We start from the raw sequence: 17,570 nt of genomic DNA, 5'->3' as shown, positions 1-17,570 counted from the left end.
TCAAAGTATAAAGATAAATCTTTTAAGTACAACAATAATGATAACTGGTGTTATTCGATTGGAGTGAAAAGTTGTTTAAACGAGGGATACGAGTAAAATTGGAACGATATGCGGTCATATAAGTGAAAGATAAGTGAGAGACGTGATTGAATGAAGAAACCAGATATGAGTGAGTGTCTTTGAAGTACCAAGTGTAAGAGTGAAATCGGCAAATAAAATCCAAGAATCGATTTATTTACTTAACCTTCAATTGTATTTTGTTGCTAATTTATGTAACTATTAGTTCAACTGCTCCCCCACCTTGATTTCTAGCCCAATCCATCGCCATCCCGACGTCTTCATCACCAAGAACGAGAATTTGGTCACCCTCTTCATCGATCCACTTGAGTTTAAAATTGATTACACTTTCATCTGTATCATTTCCGCCCAAGAGATTCTCAGTGTATGGAAGGTGTGATCTGACACCACCAGTGCACAACCTAACCTTTCTAGCGATCTGTGTAACTAGCGAGGAGTGATCAATTGAAGGCGGGAGATTGAGAACGAAAAGATCCTCATTATATCTAACTTTGACCTTCATTTTATCTCCCAAGAAACCACTATTCGAGAAGTTGGTTGGCGTGGGTGGGTTGTTATTGTTTGGTGAGCTAGCCACAGAGGAAGGTGTTGAGTTGGTAGAGGTCGATATCGGTGCCACCTTTTTCTTACTAGGTAGAGACTCCTGTGAGCTATTGGTCATGGTTGAACTCTCCGAGAATCTCTTAGATACCCAAGATCTTTGTGTTGGTGCTTCAGAATAGCTACCAGCCCCTAAGCTAACTTTGCTGTCATCCACAAGGTCGTCTTCGTTTTGCATCTGCTTCTGCGTCTGCGTCTGAGTCTGCATCGGCTGCTGCTGCTGCTGCTGCTGCCTAGCCATCAGCTGCTGTTGATGAGCGTTCGTCAAACCGACAAACGAGCTATTAGACGAGACGCTGTGCATAGACTGAGAGCTTAGTGGATTGCGTGGCAAAGGCGGTGGCCGCTTCGCCTCAGCCTGCTCATCGAACGGATTCTTCTTCTCGTACGTATGCGGTGACGATAGTGATCTGTTTCTTGTATTTGTAGATGTAGATGTAGATGTTGGACTGAGCTGGGCTGGTTGACTAGTCGATGTCATGCTGCCTGCCTTCGCCATCGCAGCACTAACTGATGGCACTGGCGGTGCTCCAGCGGGTGTCTGTCGCAAAGCTGACTTTGACGACTGGCTCCTGAGTGCACGTTCAGCTCCTGGTGATATATTCAATCCCTGCTGAGATACAGACCTTGGTGGAAATTGTTGCTGTTGCTTCCATTGCTGGAATGAGTGCGCATTAGAGTCCTCAGTCTTAGCCCTCTGTTGCCTGGCGCTGGTTGGATACACTGGAGATGGTATTTTATCCTCCAAACTGACAGCGCTCATTGGTGAGATTAGGCCAGTGTCAACAACAGGAGTTTGCGGCCATTGAGAGGTTTGCTGACCGGATGGTCTCCTCGAGGAAGCAGAGTAGGGATGTGAGCCATGCGAATTTGATGATGAAGTCGATTGCTTTCTAGCTGAAGGTGCTATCTCTCCTCTTGCGATAGCCTCCTCCATAGCTTGCCTTCTGAGGTTAACCTGGTTCAATTGCTTCTCTAATGCAGCCTTCCAGAGTTCCATTTGCTCACTTGTTCTACATCTCAAAGTGAATGACTCCAAATCATCATCGCCTTTCCACCAAACCTCCAAATTGTGAGAGCCAGGTTGTATGTCTGAAGTGATGGCATATTAGAATTGTAGAGATGAATAACAACACTCACCTCTAAAGTATGGAATGACGTGGGTGACATTGTTTAGATAGATTCTACCCTTCAACTGCAAGGGAATGTTGCGACGAAGGGGATCAAATTGAGTGGTAGTGCTATCTTTTCTCTTGAGCAAACTGTTTGATTTAGAAGATTTCCTCTCCTTGCCCCTATCACTACCACTGTGACTCTTGTTGTCGTGAACCTCTTTACAACAGAGGAGAATCTTATCAAATAGGAAAACGTGATATTCTCTATCGACGTGGTTTTTGTTGACATTGAACATATCCTCAATTAGCAGGTTACCAAAAGAACTTATATTGTGACCCTTCCAATCCTCAACTCTTTCAATAAGAACTTGACACTTTTCGATGTTCTCCCTCTGTCTTTGAAGCTCGTTAATTTCACCTGTTACTCTCTTCATAGCGTTGTAGCCACTTGAAAGGTCAGAGTGTGAGACGGATTCCTCGTCTGTCTTCCTTCTTATTTCCTGAGATAACTTGAGCTGGTGAGTAAGACATCGATTGAAAAACTCACGTCGAGGAACATATGGTATTTACAGACACGCTGAGTAGGCTTGATGAGCAAGGCCTGAACTTCGTAGTGAGATAGACCTGAAGGGGTGCCATTCTGAATAGCATCAGCTTGTTCGAGGACGATATTGTTAGCGTGGTTGTAGTTAATAACGAATGGAGCATAGACAAGCCAATCTTGTTCCTGTGTCGGTTTAATAATAGAATTACTAATTTTGAGGCCTGAGCTTACATGATCGGTAAACGCTTTGCCCCAGAGACCGATACCGCCAGACTGATCAACTTCAAATGCTTCTTCAAGGCTAATTTGAACTCTTCTTTGAAAGTCAACGAGTGCATTGAGGTTGGTGAAGATAGAGTGATGAGTGTCATGTGAGAATATGTTTGAATTTCTAATTTCATTTGAGAATGATTGTAATAATTCCATATCCATAATGAACTTCCTCTCAGATTCGATCAATTCTTGAGTAATCTTAACTCTAGATTGATTTGTAGATTCGAGTATCGGTGCATCATCAGTTTCAGTTGGAGTGACTTCCATCAACTTGCCACGTTTATCGACTTCATTTACCACTAAGTTCACAGTGTGTAATACGCGTATGAAACCACTTGTATCTTGTTTATAAAGATCTGTGACTGTAAAGAGGTCATCGCTCGTCCATCCTGTTGAAGTATCACCGAGTAATTTGCAGCTTATAATAAATCTAGCCACGCCTTTCTTGCAAATTGATTGTTTATTTATATCGTAGTTATCTGATACTTCCAGCTGCTGCTCGAGCCCAAGCTGGTTGAAGAGATGACACAGTGAATTTCCTAATTTAAAGCATTCCCAGAGTAAATTTACGCAATTTGTAGACTGCACGCTGTCTAAAAATCCATTAAATCCTTCTACTCTCAATAATCTACTCCTCAACAGCAAGCACCTCTGATATACCGATTGTGTTTGTAGCGGTGATCGATTTATCTGCGATTTTGATATCGTTGGCTGCTCTATCTGCCCATTCTCCTGCCCATTCTGCTGATTTTGCTGGTTTATTGACTTCTTCCTTCCCGTTGTCGCTGACATCCTCGCCGTTCGTATTCACAGTGCAGTACGTGCACAAGTGATAATCTGGTTTTTTTTAAAATAATATACAAGTACTGTAGAATATAAATCCTATTATCAAGTTATCATTCTGTACGCTGTACGCCTCCATCAGTGCTGTCACCAGTATCGGTATTACTTGAGAAGACTTGAATGATGTGACGGCTAGCATGCTCAGTGCAAATCCAAGTGTTCCTTCGATGCTCTTATTTGACGCGTCTGTCCAACGGTGTCGCCCCCATTTCTTCCCCACAATACTCGCCATCGCATCTCCCACGCCGAGCACTAATACTCCGCTGAGATTATCCATCGTACGCCCATTTTCCATCCACAGACACATCATCGATCCCGTCAGCAAGTAGAAGTGACTGAGAATAGCCGCGCCGCTGTCTTTCTCGTCGATGAATTCACTCATAAAGACGTGTATCTTGGCTGAAAGTGGGTATAGTGCGAAATATCGCATATATTCGATGAATATGAATATCCCAAATGCGATACTCGCAGCGAGATGGGTGATAAATGGCTGCTGTGTATTAGAGTTTTTGTTAATACTATGTGACACACCATACTCACATCAACCACCACGCCAGGTACGATAATCGCAGCGAGAAGAAGATGAAAGTATTTCCTGCGACCATTGAGTGTCATACCAGCCGCGGTTTTGTTCGCCGCAGAGACAAGCCTCTTGACCATCTCCCCGCTGTCGACTCTAGCATCCGGAGTGTGAATGTGCTTAAACTGGATGGGGTTGCGCACCAGACTGAGCTGCTTGACCCAGCCGAGCAGGCTGACGGCAACCAGCGCAATCCAGTACCCTACCAGACACAGTCGACTGACATATCTCCCGTCGTTCCACATTATCTCCTTCACTAGCTCGAATGGGTTCTTCCAATTGAGCACCCACACTAGCCACATTCCTACCAGACTTACCTCCAGCACAGCACAGAGGATGTAGAAGGAGAAAGCGAGGATGCGTCTGTGCATTTCTTTCTGCTCGGGCCAGCGCAGTCTATGCAGCGGTTTCTGCGATATATTCCGACTCAGCACGAGCAGCGGTGAGAGAAGGAAGCCGATAAGAAAGGAGCCCGGAATGAGAGCAAGCTGTAGAACGACGAGAGGTGTAGGTAGTCTGTAAGTCTTGAGTATGGGCAAAATGCCGATCTGAGAAGGCGTGAGAAGGAGCGAGTGCACCAAAAGCTACAAACCCACCTTCCATCTAGTAAGATTAAGCACCTCGACAAATAGCCCCGTGCCCAGCCCGCTGCTCACGACGAGCTCGCCTATAGTAAACCCTTTTTTACCGAGACGCAAGATAACGAGCAGCGTGAACTGGAAGAACACGGTAGCCGAAAAGCACTCGAGGCTGTCAAGATCGGCGAAGAAGGCACCGTGTGAGTGTGACGTCGACCTGACTGTATCAACAGCAAACGTAATAACCACACCAACGAGCGTGCTAAAGAGGGTGAAAGTGAGGAACCGCCTGCCACCGCTACCACTCTGAGTGATTTGCAGGTTCGTGCAGATAATATGCGCGGCAGCAGTGCAAGACATAGCGAGGGAGAGACCGACAAGGGAGCGTCTCGACACGATGAGGTCATCCTGCGGATCAGCGACGAAGCTATACGCAGATGCCCACGCTGCCGTGTGTCCATCGCGCTTGCTCGAGAGTGATGCGTAAAGCGCGCTGAGCGCCATGAGGGGGAGGAGGAGGAGAGCCACGGCAAGACCCGGATCAGCCGTCTCTCTGTACTCGTTGGCAGCTGTGCCGTAGACGTGTCCGCACCGACGCGTATTGAGCAACAACAGCAAAAGTAGAGCTGCTACAACGACAGCTGCTGGGAGGACAACGCCATGCTCACCAAACTCCGAAATAAGCTTGTAGCCAGCAATTGTTATCGCCACAGATAGCAACACCGTCTCTGCATGCTGCACGCTGTTGGTGGTAGGTGGGTGTTCGTTCAATCTCCTGCTCTTTTGCGGGCGAGTTGCTACACTGCCGGCTGCTCGGCCGTCAGAACTGTGGCTACCATAAGACTGGCTGCTATCCGAAGACGAGGAACGGCCGCCCGTGTCTGTACCGCCCATCGCCCAGTTGCCGCTGCGATCGTCCCATCTCTCCATGGCTCGCAGAGTGGATAGAGTGCGTAATTTGTTGATGGAGGTGCTGCTACGGCGCCTGCGATAATGAAAAGCCGTGTCGCTTTGAGATTTGTTGAGTGTGGAAGTGCTGACGTGTTTCCTGACCATCCAATCGCTCAGTGCGTGAATGATTTCTTTATCGCGCTGCAATTGTCGTTGAACCAAAGAACGGGCGCGGAACGATAGACGGAAATAAAATATATTTGTACAAACACTTCAAATCACACTGCGTCCGAGACCTTTTGCAAAAACATGTATGCTCGAGTCAGTCAAGTGAAGCTGCCTCTCCCAGCCGTTCCATCCGCCATTAGCAGCGAGAGAGTCCCACAGCGGGCCGCGATAAGCGTTTATCTGCATGTGTGTGAGGCTGATTACTAGCGATCGGAGCCCTGTCTACCCACTTGACCAGTAACTTCTGCGCTTGCGCCTGTAGACAGAGGTTTTGTGACTATGATGAGCGTAGCGCGTGCTTCGAGAAGCGTTGCTGTGTGTGGAGAGTGGACTATCGCAACTATATCCACGTCGAGCTGTATCGGTGTACGCGTGAGCAACACGCTTGAGCCACTACCCAACAAACACCCACCTCCTCAGCCACCTTGAGCAGCCCCTTGACGAAGCCTTCCACCGCGCTGTCAGCGATACCGAGCCACTTCAAACACGCTAGATCGTCGATAAGCAGCAGTGGCGGTGTACTGTGACTGTGACTGTGGCTGTGATTGCGTATGGATTGTTCCGTCTGCGCCAGCAACGCTTCTAGTGCGCTTTCGCCCGCGTCTGCAAGCTGGCTGAATCCGTCGATGAATCCGACGGCTGCACTCAGCGGCGATCCCTGAAGCGTGATTTTATGGTTAGAATAATCCACGCTCTCTAAATACACCTTCCCACCAACTTCTTCGCACAAGCCTGCCAATGCTCCTTGGTATGCTCCGTTGATACGATACTCACCGGCCGCTGCACTGCCTGCGCCCGCTTGAGCTCATCCAGCAGCACAAACAGCCCCGAGCATCCTGGCTCATCCTTTACCACCGTCACTCTGCTTCTCTCTGGCAGTAACTCTGCGAGTGTCATTGGTTGTGTGGAGAAGACGTGTATATGGTATTACAATGTATTATTTGGCTGGTTTAACATATGATAGCGCATTAGCTGTTTATTTATTTATTTGTTTTTCTAATTTCTCATTTCCCATTATACTCATTAAGAGAAGATGTTCCACGGCTTAGGTATCATATCCCAATACTTCTTCATTGTCGACTCATTCTCCTCGTCGTCAAAGTTCTTCTTATCCTTGCTTGTGTGGTACTTGCTCCCTTTCTTGCGGTCCTCCGCGTCATGAGTCTGCTTCCATTCGGCTCTGAACTGCTCCTCGAGTGGGAGGAGCGATGCGATAAGTTGCGGCTCTTTGTCGATCTTCTCCTGAATTGGTTTAGCGAGTTTGCAATCGTTTTCGAGGACACTTGGGTGCAATCTCTCTGTGGTGCTCAATTCGAGTACTGGTTTTCTCTTGATAGGCATGCCTAAAGTGAAGATACCCGTGCGGCTGTCGTGCGGCTGCTGCTTGCCCCAGCCCTCCATCGGATTAGGGATGCTTCTGAGATACTCTATGTCGAGCAAGAGGAGGTGTTCAATGGATGCGCACATCCAAATAAGCGTGAGGTCACTCAGCTCGTGTTCTCTGTAACTACCACCGATGTCCGAGTGGCACCCTGTGAACCACACCTGCTTGCAGTGCTGCCCCTTGGCTAGGTTCTCCTTTTTCACCTCGAGCCTCGTGTCGACAAAGTTGGGGCGATTCTCGTGCAGGCTGAGTGCATGGTAGCAATGCTCAACCTTGTCACCAAGCACCGTGTCAGGGAAGCCCATGTAGTTCTCCTCGCTTTTCATCTTGGGGAAGAAGGAGGAGCTCAGCGAGGGCACACCGAGTGCACCGACTGTGTCGAACACACCAATACACTTGATAATAAATTGCCTCCCCTTGTGGCGGTTGTTGGCAGGGTTGCGCAACAGCCATGGCTCGAGGTAATTGCGCGCCTTCTCCGCCTTCTTTGGGTTCCCACTGTCGTTGCGGTCGTGATAGGCTTTGAAGATTTCGAAGAAATGCTCCATCTCCTTGTTGTTGAGAATACCAATGTCGTTGATCAGCGCGCCGAGTGTCCTTGCCGTGAATGCACCTCTGCTGAATCCAAAGAGAAATATTTCATCACCGTCGCAGTAGTTTTGCGACAGGAACGCGTACGCATCTCTGATTTTAATACCGAGAGTATTGCCTGTGGCACCGCCAATAAGCTGTTCAGAGAGTGACCAGCCAGTGCCGACACCACTGTAAAAGCAAGACGTCAGCTGAGCAATGGCGGCAGTAACGCGGCTAACTCACCTAACATAGTGGCAGATTTGCGGGGTTGGCGGAAAGTGTCTTCTGTCTTCCTGTGGATGGTGTGTCAGGTTTTGCGTCCTTTGTTTCCTGGGTGGGGTGAATTTGAGCGTGTTGATGAGTGCATATGCATATGCATAGTGCATAGTGCGCCGTGCGTCATGGCACAAAACACACAACACCAAGACATCGCCTCGACCACCCGCAACTCACCTGCCTAATGGCTCTCGTAAGTCTGAGGATATTGGTGTACTCCTCCTCAGCCTTGGTAGCCAAACCATCCTGCCAGGTTCCGTCGCAGCAGACGATCAAACGTCTCGGATATTTGTCTCTGGTATTATTGTCTTGATCTTTGCGCAGCTGCTCGATAGTGATTGGTGGTCCACCATTAGGTGCGTGCACCGCGAGATCCTGTACTGTGTTGTGCGAATTGGACATACTTTCGGTTGTGATTGTGGTGTAAAAAGAGAGCTAGCCAAGCTCATCTTAATATAGGCTTCAATTAAGGCACGCAGTCGAGGGCCAGTGCATATTTAACTTCGTGCCAGTGAACGAATTCTGAGTCAAATTAAAATTCAATTTCGAATTCAGCTGAGACTGTCTCACGTCGTAAGGTTCCGTGTGCGACATGTGCCGCGTGTGCCTTGTGCTAGCTTTGGCATACACTTCTCTGACAACGTTGAAAGTTGAGGACGTATGACGTATGGTGGATAAATGACGCATGCATCCTTCGGCAGCGGAGGGAACATGAATGGTATTGATCAGTGAGAACCACTGTAAAAACCTCCGAGATTGCCGCTATGAATTTAGCCCCGCTTAAGCACCAACCGCAGCTGTCAGATACACTTGACCGAGTCATGTGGAGGTAAGTGAATTGACAGCATCTGCCGGTGTATGGATATGGCAAGTACTACCAATGATATGGCCATGACATTCTACAACACCCTATTACGTTGACCGACGCTTTTATCTTCAATTTGATTTGATTTGATCCGAGATTTGAAATTTGCTCAGATGGCACGTGGCTAATGGGATATAGAATAATTACAGCGCCTAATCCACTCACGAGAATCACAGATAATTCCCATCAACTTATCCCGCTGCGTCTCTTGCAACTCGACGGCGATGTTTAGATTGGCAAGAGCAGCGACAAGAGCACCACGCACAGCACGCCCACTCAGCACCACTCCACCCACACGCGATGCGCTTCTCTACTTGGAGCACCGCGACGGGAAGCTGAATGCTGGTACGCTGTCGGCGCTGACGGCCGCTCAGAAGGTGAATGGCAAGGTGGTTGGAGTGATAGCCGGGTCCGAGAGCATTTCGAGTGCCATTGACTCCGCCCGAAGACTCCCTCTTAGCAGACTGTTAGTGGCACACAGCGAGCAATACGACCACCATCCACCCAGCACACTCGCACCACTACTCAAGACGCTCATGGAGAAAGACGACTCACTCACTCACCTGTTCGCCGCGCACACAGCTGTCGGGAAGAACGTTCTCCCGCGCGCAGCTGCCCTACTCGATACATCCATCATTGCTGATATACTCTCTCTCGAAGACGGCGGAGAGGTGTTTACGAGGGGCATTTACGCAGGTAATGCCATCAGCACCGTGAAGAGTGGTGAAAGCAGGAAAGTCGTCTCGGTCAGAGCTACAGCTTTCGATGGCGCAGACTCATCTAGCAGTGACCAGGTGGTTGTGGAGGAGGTAGCCCCAGTGCAAGTGAAAGACCACGCTCCACACGTTTCGGAGGAAATGACTCTTACTGCTCGCCCTGATTTGGGCAGCGCGGCCAGAGTCGTGTCGGGTGGTAGAGCACTCAAGTCGGCAGAGAACTTTGGTTCCATTATTGAACCACTCGCTGACTCCCTAGGCGCTGCTATCGGCGCTTCGAGAGCCGCTGTCGATAGTGGCTATGCTGATAACTCGCTACAAGTAGGCCAGACGGGTAAGATTGTCGCGCCGGTGAGTGAAAAAGTGGTTTGTGTGTTGCTGCTGACTGTTACGGCCACTCAAACAGGAACTTTACATGGCTATTGGTATTTCAGGCGCCATCCAGCATCTGGCTGGAATGAAAGACTCGAAGCTGATTGTGGCAGTGAATAAGGTGAGTCAGTAGTGTTATGCATGTACTCAACCACTCACAACACAACCAAAGGACCCAGAAGCACCAATATTCCAGATCGCTGATGTTGGCCTCGTTGGAGATCTTTTCCAAGTCGTCCCAGAGCTTACCAAGAAGCTATCATAGGAATCACGCAGCATTTGTAATCTAATATAATTTTCAGCACACATAAACTTTGTTATAAATTAATAATTTTCACCGATTTTTATACCACGCCCGCCGAGATGACAACTTTAATCGAATCTTATCAATATTGGTAGTCGAGCGAAAACTCGCACTGGATTGAAATGAATCAAGATGCAGACAGCAAACGGCGCAATTCACAAAGTTGGCAATCGTCGCATTCGAGTAATCCCAGTCTAAGTTTTCTGCCGACGGAAATAGCCTCGCATTTACCAACGACGAGCAGCGCACTCGACTATCTCGACCTGCATGGGACGGTGGAGGCGGTGTGGAGTGCCGGCGAGCGACTCCAGCGGGGTTTCTACGAAATGGAGGACAGAGTGAGGCAGTTGATCGACACCAACGCGACGTCGAAGCGTTCTCTCGAGATGGGGCGCGAGCTTCTGCGAATGATAAGCGAATTGCGCAGTATGGATACAGAGAAACTTCACCGTCAGCTCCCCTCGGTGCATCTGCAGGTGCAGATGGAGGCAGTGAGCGAGCGACTGAAATCGGTGATAGCGGCATCCGCTTCTGCGTCTGCTTCTACATCCACCTTTACTGCGGAACAAGCCGCGGTGGTGCTGGAGAAGTGGGACGAGATCCGTCGGCTCGTCGAGGCTGAGGTACATACTAAAGCGCAGATGGTCGAGCACGGCTTCGACTCGGCACGCACAGCTATCGAGTGGGCCTTAGCGCGCGCGCAGAATGGTGCACGTCTTATCCAGTTCAGTGAGCTGCCCGATGCGTGGAAGAACAACGAACATATACTCACTGGATACCGATTCATACCGATACACAACAACAAGAGCGAGTTATTCCGATCTGCATTTACATGGCACAACGAGACGGTTAAGTAGGTGAAGCGCTCTTTAAACACTCACCTCTAACACCGCTGCAGCGTACAGACGCACCTGTGGGCTGCTGTTGGAGTGGCTCTGCTTTTCGCCTATCACATCGCTGCGCCTCATCCTGCGTGGGTGGCACACGACAGCACGTGGTCTGACAATTTGGTGATGATGGGTTTTCTCCTCGCCGCGCTAAAGTGCTTGGTGTTCTCCAGTCTGTGGCACATCCACGCTGGGTGTGCAGATAAGCGCATCTTCGAACACTACGCATGTGTTGACTACGTCGGTATCAGTTCGCTCATCACAGCGAGTGTGACGGGCGTGACGTACTACGGGCTATACTGTGACGACGTGACACGCAACACACTCCTCACCTTCATCATCTCCAATGCCATAGCAGGCAGCTACCTCCCTTTCACCGAGTCGTTCAACAGGAAGGAGAGCCGCGGGTATAGGATTGGGTTCTTCGTGTATATGGCCATTTGCGGTGCAGCGCCTATACTGGCTATGGTTCACTATCATAGTCTCGCTAACACCCTTTCCTTCCTCGCACCCCTTATACCGTCCCTCCTCTTTTACGTCGTAGGGCTCGTCGTTTACGCCCTCCAGATACCTGAGTGCCTCGCACCCGGCCGCTTCGATTTCGCTTTCGCGAGCCATAATGCTTGGCATATCGCCGTCGCTGCTGCTATCTTTTTGCATTACAGAGCTATTGTGAGCATGCACGCGTCGCGATATCTCTTTGCATCGTCGTAAAAACCTTGCGAGAGAATGCAGCGACGAGTTAATGACTTTATAGATATTTGATTTTTAATTTTTAGTTTGTGTGAGGTGCTAGAGTGATGGCCGTGTGAGCCGCGTTAGATCCGGGACCCCACATGCAGGCCGAGGGGGAGTGACCAATGAGGAGAAAGGTAATTGAAGAGAGATAAATACTAATAAGATGATGGATATGGATATAAGCACGCACGAGATTACACACGAAATAAAACGCGCACTCCACTCGACTTACTCCGCTACATCCATGATCAATGAGCGATTTGTCAGCGCAGGATGAATTCGCCAATAAATTAGAACCGCCACCAGAAGCGCGTGAGCTGGGCGCGCCCAAGACACCATCGATACTGCGAAATTCCAAGGAGGGGGGTGAGTGTGAGTGAGGGTGTTTGGCTGCGATGTAGAAGCAGATGACTCACCCTGTATGCCCTAGCTACAGCCACAGCCCCGCGTAAAATGTCGGCTGATGGCGTGTCGTTCGCCCCACTTCCACAGCGGCCGGCGTCGATGCCACGGCGCAATTCTATCACTCTCGGTGTTGCAGCGCGCTCTAGCTTTTTTAATGGCGGCGGTAACAGTGGAAATGCTAGTAATATACACAGAAATTCAGATGGTAGCCTCGTAAAAACGTTTACGGCGCAGGAGTGGAAGGAGATGGAGCAATCACAGGAGAAGAACGTAGTCGATCTCGGGGATGTCGCTGTTGATGCTGGGAAAAGGCTAGTCAGACTATTTAGACGTGGTGAGAATAGAGATGTAGAGAAGGGTAAGAATGGAGATAAGAATAAAAACAAGATTAAGGATAAGGATAAGTTTATGGATAAGCAGTTGGAGGATGTTGGCGAGCAGAAGCTGGAAGAGGAGGATCAGGATGATCAGGATAACCACCACCACCACCACCAACAACACTACGATACAGACAGCAGTATCGGCACACTCTCCCCAAACACAAGCCATAGCCACGTCAGCCAATCGACAGCAGATACCAGCCACGGAAATTCATCGGTACACGCGCGCACGTCATTCAACGATCTTCATCCGTATAAGCGGGGTAATGATGAGCAGTTGAAGGATTATGCGCTGGGATTTGTGGGTGGATAGTGTGGTGAGTGTGCTAGCTGACATATTCCAGGATCCAGATAGACTCAAGGCTAAGAGGGAGCAGATGTGATGGTTGAGAGTGAAAAAAAAGGATGAAAAATGCTAAACATGCTATATTTCGCGCTATTTGCGCATATCGCGCCAATCACCCCTTTTACATGTAAACTACGCAAATCACGCCAGACACTCAATCAAAACGCCAAACACGTAACATGTACTATACAGAAATGCTGATTAGATAGGGAGGATATTGCTTGCACCCCTGAAAGCCATTCTTCCGCCGAATTTGAGGGTCGTCAAACCGCCCGGGAAGTATTGGAAGATATAAGTGAGGAGAGCCGCGAGTTGGATGAGACCAGCGACGAGGACGCCGATATAGGATTTGGCGATGAGTGCAAAATATATGGTGAGCGAGAGTGAGGAGAGGTATGAGACAGAGAACACGATACGCTCCCTGCTGAGGAGGTGTTTTAGGTGGTTGAGCGGCCCAACGAGGAGAGCGAAACTGAGCGCAAGTTAGAGAAAGTGTTTGTAGAACCAAAGCAACCCACGCAGCCATCACCAACACACTGCCCATGCTAAACGCTAGCGCAAACTTGTGGGGCCGTATCGGGAGTATAGGGAGAAAGAGGAAAAAGGAGAGGAGAAAGCAGGCAGCGCTGCCAATGAGGCAGATAACAAAGCCCAAGAAGCGCTCCCAGCGGTTGAGTGCAAAATACGCTTCTTGCTCGTTTGAGTTGTGCTGCGAGTTGAGGGGAATGTAGTCTGAGATGGAACTTGAGAGAGTGGCGTAGAGCGATTGCGGGGGTTGTGTCTGTGGCTGTGCCTCTGTTTGTGACTGCTCTTGTCCCTGCGACTGCCCCAACCACCTAAACGATCCCATCGACTGGCTGAAAAACGCTATAGAATAATCAGCCAATAACACGGCTGGATCCACCAACACCCACACTCTGCCGACATTAACGCTATTTCACTCTTGGTTGTTCACGTCCATCTCCTCGTCGACCATCTCTTCCATCTCTTAAAACACGCCGACGACGCCCAAAAAATGACAAATAACTGGGGTTCAAGTGCCATGCGCTCAGCGCTGTCGCAGGATCTCACTGGCTGTCTTTTCAGCTTTATCCTCCCACTCCTCCCCACGGCAGAAGAGTATGCGATAAAAGAACAAACAAGGCTCCTCTTAGAGAGGATTATCGTGCGAGTCAGCCCTGGTGCCCGCCTCACCGCCTTTGGGTCTATGGCCAATGGTTTTGCACTCAGGAACTCCGACATGGATTTGCAGTGTATTCTCGACCCAGCCAGCGAGCCACTGTCCTCTGCCGAGCTAACTACTATCGTCGGCGACCTCATCAGGCACGAGACCAACTTCCTTGTCAAGCCTCTCCCAAAAGCACGCATCCCCATCATCAAGCTCACCCTCTCCCCCACGCCTTCTCTCCCATATGGCATTGCCTGTGATATCGGCTTTGGCGGCCAGCTGGCCTTGGAGAACACCCGCCTTCTCCTCGGCTACGCTTCTGTCGACCCTCCACGCCTCCGCACTCTCGTTCTCTTCATTAAAGTCTGGTCAAAGAGGCGCAAAATTAATAGCGCGTATAGAGGCACACTCTCCAGCTACGGGTTCACTCTCCTTGTCATTTTCTTCCTCACTCACGTCAAGCAGCCTCCCGTCCTCCCCAATTTACAGCGCATCCCCCCCATCAGACCCGTCTCTCCCGAGTCCGCTAGCTACGACGGTAGGAACATCTACTTTTTCGACGACGTCGCTCTCCTTCGCCAGGAGTGGTCTTCTGCCAACACCCAGTCGGTCGGCGAGTTGCTTTGGGAGTTCTTCCGCTTCTACGCCAAGGATTTCAACTATACCCACGACGTCATCTCCATTAGAACCCAGGGCGGCATCCTCTCCAAGGACGCTAAAGGCTGGGTCCAGGATTTAGAGGTTGATGGCGCCAGCGAGTTTGCCCGAGACAGAAATCGCCTCTCGATAGAAGACCCCTTTGATACCTCGTACAACGTCGCTCGCACGGTGACTGCTGACGGTGAGGTTGAGTATAGCGGTACTTGCGTCTTCTGATCTCCCACCACAGGCCTTTACACTATTCGCGGCGAGTTCATGCGCGCTTCGAGAATGCTTCAGACTGTCGGCAAAGTGGACACTCTGCCGTCGCAAGTGTTGGTAGATCTATGCGAGGAGCGCGACGACGCTCTCGTGCCTGCACCTTTCACCAGTGGTGTGCGCACACCACGCCCACTCATCAACCCGTCGCTAGGACCAACTCTGCAGCCGCCGCCGGGTGTAACTACTTTACCAAGCGTTCAAGGCGTGCATACCGGCTACTCACCGACGCAAACACAATCGTCTATCCTCCCCACGCGCAAACCAAGTGAGCAGATGACAGGAATGACGGGATTCGGTGTGTCTGCGTTATCCTTATCTTCATCATCACCACCTGGAGCAAATGGAAGCACACTGCAAAACACCCACCAAAATATACACACACAAGCACAACCCCGCAGACACTCCTCATCCCCGTCACATGCACACGCACTCTCACTTGCGCTGAACGCCGCACAGAGCGAACGCGTCCGCAACGCCCACGAAGAACACCTTATGTACCAGCATCCGCAATCGCACACGAAGCCTCTGGGTAGTGCGTTCTGGGAAGCGGAGAATCTCGTGTCGGATGAGAGTACGCGGGCGGATATGAGCAGCAGTATACCACGACGCGCTAGTTCGGGTGCTAACGTGGGTCCGGCGTGGTTGGCGCGTGTGCACGAGCGCAAGTACGCCCCTAAGCACCACCTAAAGGCGACCATCCCAAGTGTTGTAGGGCCATATGCCGATGCGAGCGTGAGTGGGAGTGCAACTGGCGATGCTTGCGAGCATGCGGAGCACGGCGAATTGGAGATGGGTTGGACACACCCACACCCACACTCACATACTCAACCTTTCACGCACGCTCAATCTCACCCACCCATTCCCATTCCCGCCCCCTTGCGCCATTCACCCCGCCTCGCTAACGCTGCCTTGCACTCGCGGGCATCGAGCAGCGCTGAGGCGGTCGCTGCGGCAGCAACGACCGCGAATAGCGTCAACGCGTCGCCAGCCCAGCTCATACAAAAGCAGATGGAAGGGGGGAGCGGGAGCTGGAGTGGTACACACAGTCACATCCACACAAACGCTCATACAACCACACACACTCCTACCCCCGCCCAGATGCGCATACCGACTTTCGTCACCAACGGCGCCGGCCAGCAAATCAAAATCACGCCGTCGACATTTACGCAGCCGTCAGAAGCAAACACCCCGACTAACTCGCCGCCACTGTCGACGACGTCGACGCTCAGTGCACCCGCCCACGCGCCGAAGGAAGGTAGTGGGATTGAGGTGGGCGAAGGCGATGAAGACGACGGCGCTACTCTAGGTCTTGGGTTAGGCTTCACCCCTCTCACTTCCTCACTCTCGTCATCGCATCCTCGCTACACGTACACATTCGGTCAGACCCCCTCGCTTAAACCTGAGACTCTCACCACTTCTGCTCTCACCCTCGCAGCTGATGTGCGCGTACCCCCGCCGCGTATGTCCGCCCGACGGTGGCTGCGCCTTCAGAAACAGGCCGTGGCACGACACAAGAGTGAGAGTGAGAGTGTAGAAGGCGATTCAGCGACACGGGAAGGCAGAAAGGGAGAAGGGGATGAGAATGGAGATGGATTAGCGCAGGTCGATACGCAAGGCATGCAAGAAACAGAAACACACTCGCGCCTACTCTCCCCCACACACTCCCACTCCCCCTCTCCCCCTGCTCACACGCGCTCTCTGCCCACCCGCTCGCGCTCAGTGCCATCAACACCGCGCGTACTTGCCAAGACGCCGCGCGTCGCCAGCACAAGCAGGAGCAGTGGCACAGGCACGTGGAACAGAGAGGGCGAAATGGATAGGTATAGGCACGACAAATATGAGAAGGCGATCAGCGGCGGACGTACTTACTCGCGCATCATTCCCAACGCCTCGTCGTCCCTCCCAACCCCTCTCCCACTCCTCGACAAAGTTAGCATGGGCAACGCGGGTGGCGTCGATAGAGATGACCCGCCTTTCAAACCTAATTTGGGTGGGTTTGCGCTAGATGATGGTTTTCCAGCACTAGGGAGCGTCGCGAGTGGTAGTGGCAGTGGCAGTAGCGGTGCTCACACTCACTCTCCCTCTCCCTCTCCCTCTCATACCCTCCTCCCTGCTAGGAAGAAATACTCTTGGCAACCTTCTTCCCTTGGCGAAATCGCAAGCTTACCGAAAACGCCACACATCCTAAACACACCAGCTAACCACGAAAAACGCAGATCGGCAAGCGTCGGTAGCGACACCAGCAAGGGCAAGTCGGGCTCCAAGAAAAAGGTAGGCAAGGAAAAGCCTCAGCATCAGAGAAAACACTCGTCGCAGTCGAGTAAGTAGGTAGTGGATGTGTGGCCCCTTTTCTTGGTTGCATTGCGAGTATTGCGAGCACAGGAATACAGCGAGCACAATGAGCGCAACACACAAAAACAAGATCACCATGGATTCATCACTTTCCTTCTTCTCCTACATCTAATTCATCTGCTTCTTCTAATCACAGCACAATATATACGCTCT

At 50.7% G+C, this 17,570-nt stretch overlaps 7 protein-coding genes across 7 annotated transcripts; 4 read left to right on the top strand and 3 right to left on the bottom strand.

Annotated features, from left to right (window-relative positions):
• Nucleotides 1–268: 268 nt before the first annotated feature.
• Nucleotides 269–3,215, bottom strand: J056_001984 (Rho guanine nucleotide exchange factor scd1; the record flags this gene model as incomplete). The annotated part of the gene is given in 7 exon segments (XM_059571737.1): nucleotides 269–886; nucleotides 926–972; nucleotides 1,033–1,770; nucleotides 1,819–2,293; nucleotides 2,341–2,520; nucleotides 2,569–3,210; nucleotides 3,213–3,215. Coding segments are annotated over 7 exon segments (2,703 nt in total).
• A 3,538-nt stretch (nucleotides 3,216–6,753) lies between these two features.
• J056_001983 (uncharacterized protein) lies at nucleotides 6,754–8,365 on the bottom strand (the record flags this gene model as incomplete). The annotated part of the gene is made up of 3 exons (XM_009267847.1): nucleotides 6,754–7,876; nucleotides 7,931–7,980; nucleotides 8,141–8,365. 3 exons carry the CDS (start codon nucleotides 8,363–8,365, stop codon nucleotides 6,754–6,756), a joined length of 1,398 nt encoding a protein of 465 aa, XP_009266122.1.
• Nucleotides 8,366–9,052: 687 nt separating this feature from the next.
• J056_001982 (uncharacterized protein) lies at nucleotides 9,053–10,181 on the top strand (the record flags this gene model as incomplete). The annotated part of the gene is made up of 3 exons (XM_009267846.1): nucleotides 9,053–9,895; nucleotides 9,951–10,037; nucleotides 10,089–10,181. The coding sequence occupies 3 exons, from the start codon at nucleotides 9,053–9,055 to the stop codon at nucleotides 10,179–10,181; spliced, it is 1,023 nt and encodes a 340-aa protein (XP_009266121.1).
• A 161-nt stretch (nucleotides 10,182–10,342) lies between these two features.
• On the top strand, nucleotides 10,343–11,821 carry J056_001981 (uncharacterized protein; the record flags this gene model as incomplete). Its single annotated transcript, XM_009267845.1, has 2 exons — nucleotides 10,343–11,073; nucleotides 11,119–11,821. 2 exons carry the CDS (start codon nucleotides 10,343–10,345, stop codon nucleotides 11,819–11,821), a joined length of 1,434 nt encoding a protein of 477 aa, XP_009266120.1.
• Nucleotides 11,822–12,096: 275 nt separating this feature from the next.
• J056_001980 (uncharacterized protein) lies at nucleotides 12,097–13,013 on the top strand (the record flags this gene model as incomplete). Its single annotated transcript, XM_009267844.1, has 3 exons — nucleotides 12,097–12,217; nucleotides 12,276–12,931; nucleotides 12,975–13,013. The coding sequence occupies 3 exons, from the start codon at nucleotides 12,097–12,099 to the stop codon at nucleotides 13,011–13,013; spliced, it is 816 nt and encodes a 271-aa protein (XP_009266119.1).
• A 164-nt stretch (nucleotides 13,014–13,177) lies between these two features.
• On the bottom strand, nucleotides 13,178–13,903 carry J056_001979 (Protein transport protein sft2; the record flags this gene model as incomplete). Its single annotated transcript, XM_009267843.1, has 3 exons — nucleotides 13,178–13,448; nucleotides 13,510–13,843; nucleotides 13,891–13,903. 3 exons carry the CDS (start codon nucleotides 13,901–13,903, stop codon nucleotides 13,178–13,180), a joined length of 618 nt encoding a protein of 205 aa, XP_009266118.1.
• An 88-nt stretch (nucleotides 13,904–13,991) lies between these two features.
• J056_001978 (Poly(A) RNA polymerase protein cid1) lies at nucleotides 13,992–17,393 on the top strand (the record flags this gene model as incomplete). The annotated part of the gene is made up of 2 exons (XM_009267842.1): nucleotides 13,992–14,985; nucleotides 15,034–17,393. 2 exons carry the CDS (start codon nucleotides 13,992–13,994, stop codon nucleotides 17,391–17,393), a joined length of 3,354 nt encoding a protein of 1,117 aa, XP_009266117.1.
• Nucleotides 17,394–17,570: the final 177 nt, after the last annotated feature.

The sequence above is a fragment of the Wallemia ichthyophaga genome (assembly GCF_000400465.1).
Source record: "Wallemia ichthyophaga EXF-994 unplaced genomic scaffold scaffold2, whole genome shotgun sequence".
NCBI classification, from domain to species: domain Eukaryota; kingdom Fungi; phylum Basidiomycota; class Wallemiomycetes; order Wallemiales; family Wallemiaceae; genus Wallemia; species Wallemia ichthyophaga.
Note: the sequence above shows the minus strand (reverse complement) of the source record. Positions and strands in the feature narration are given on the sequence as shown.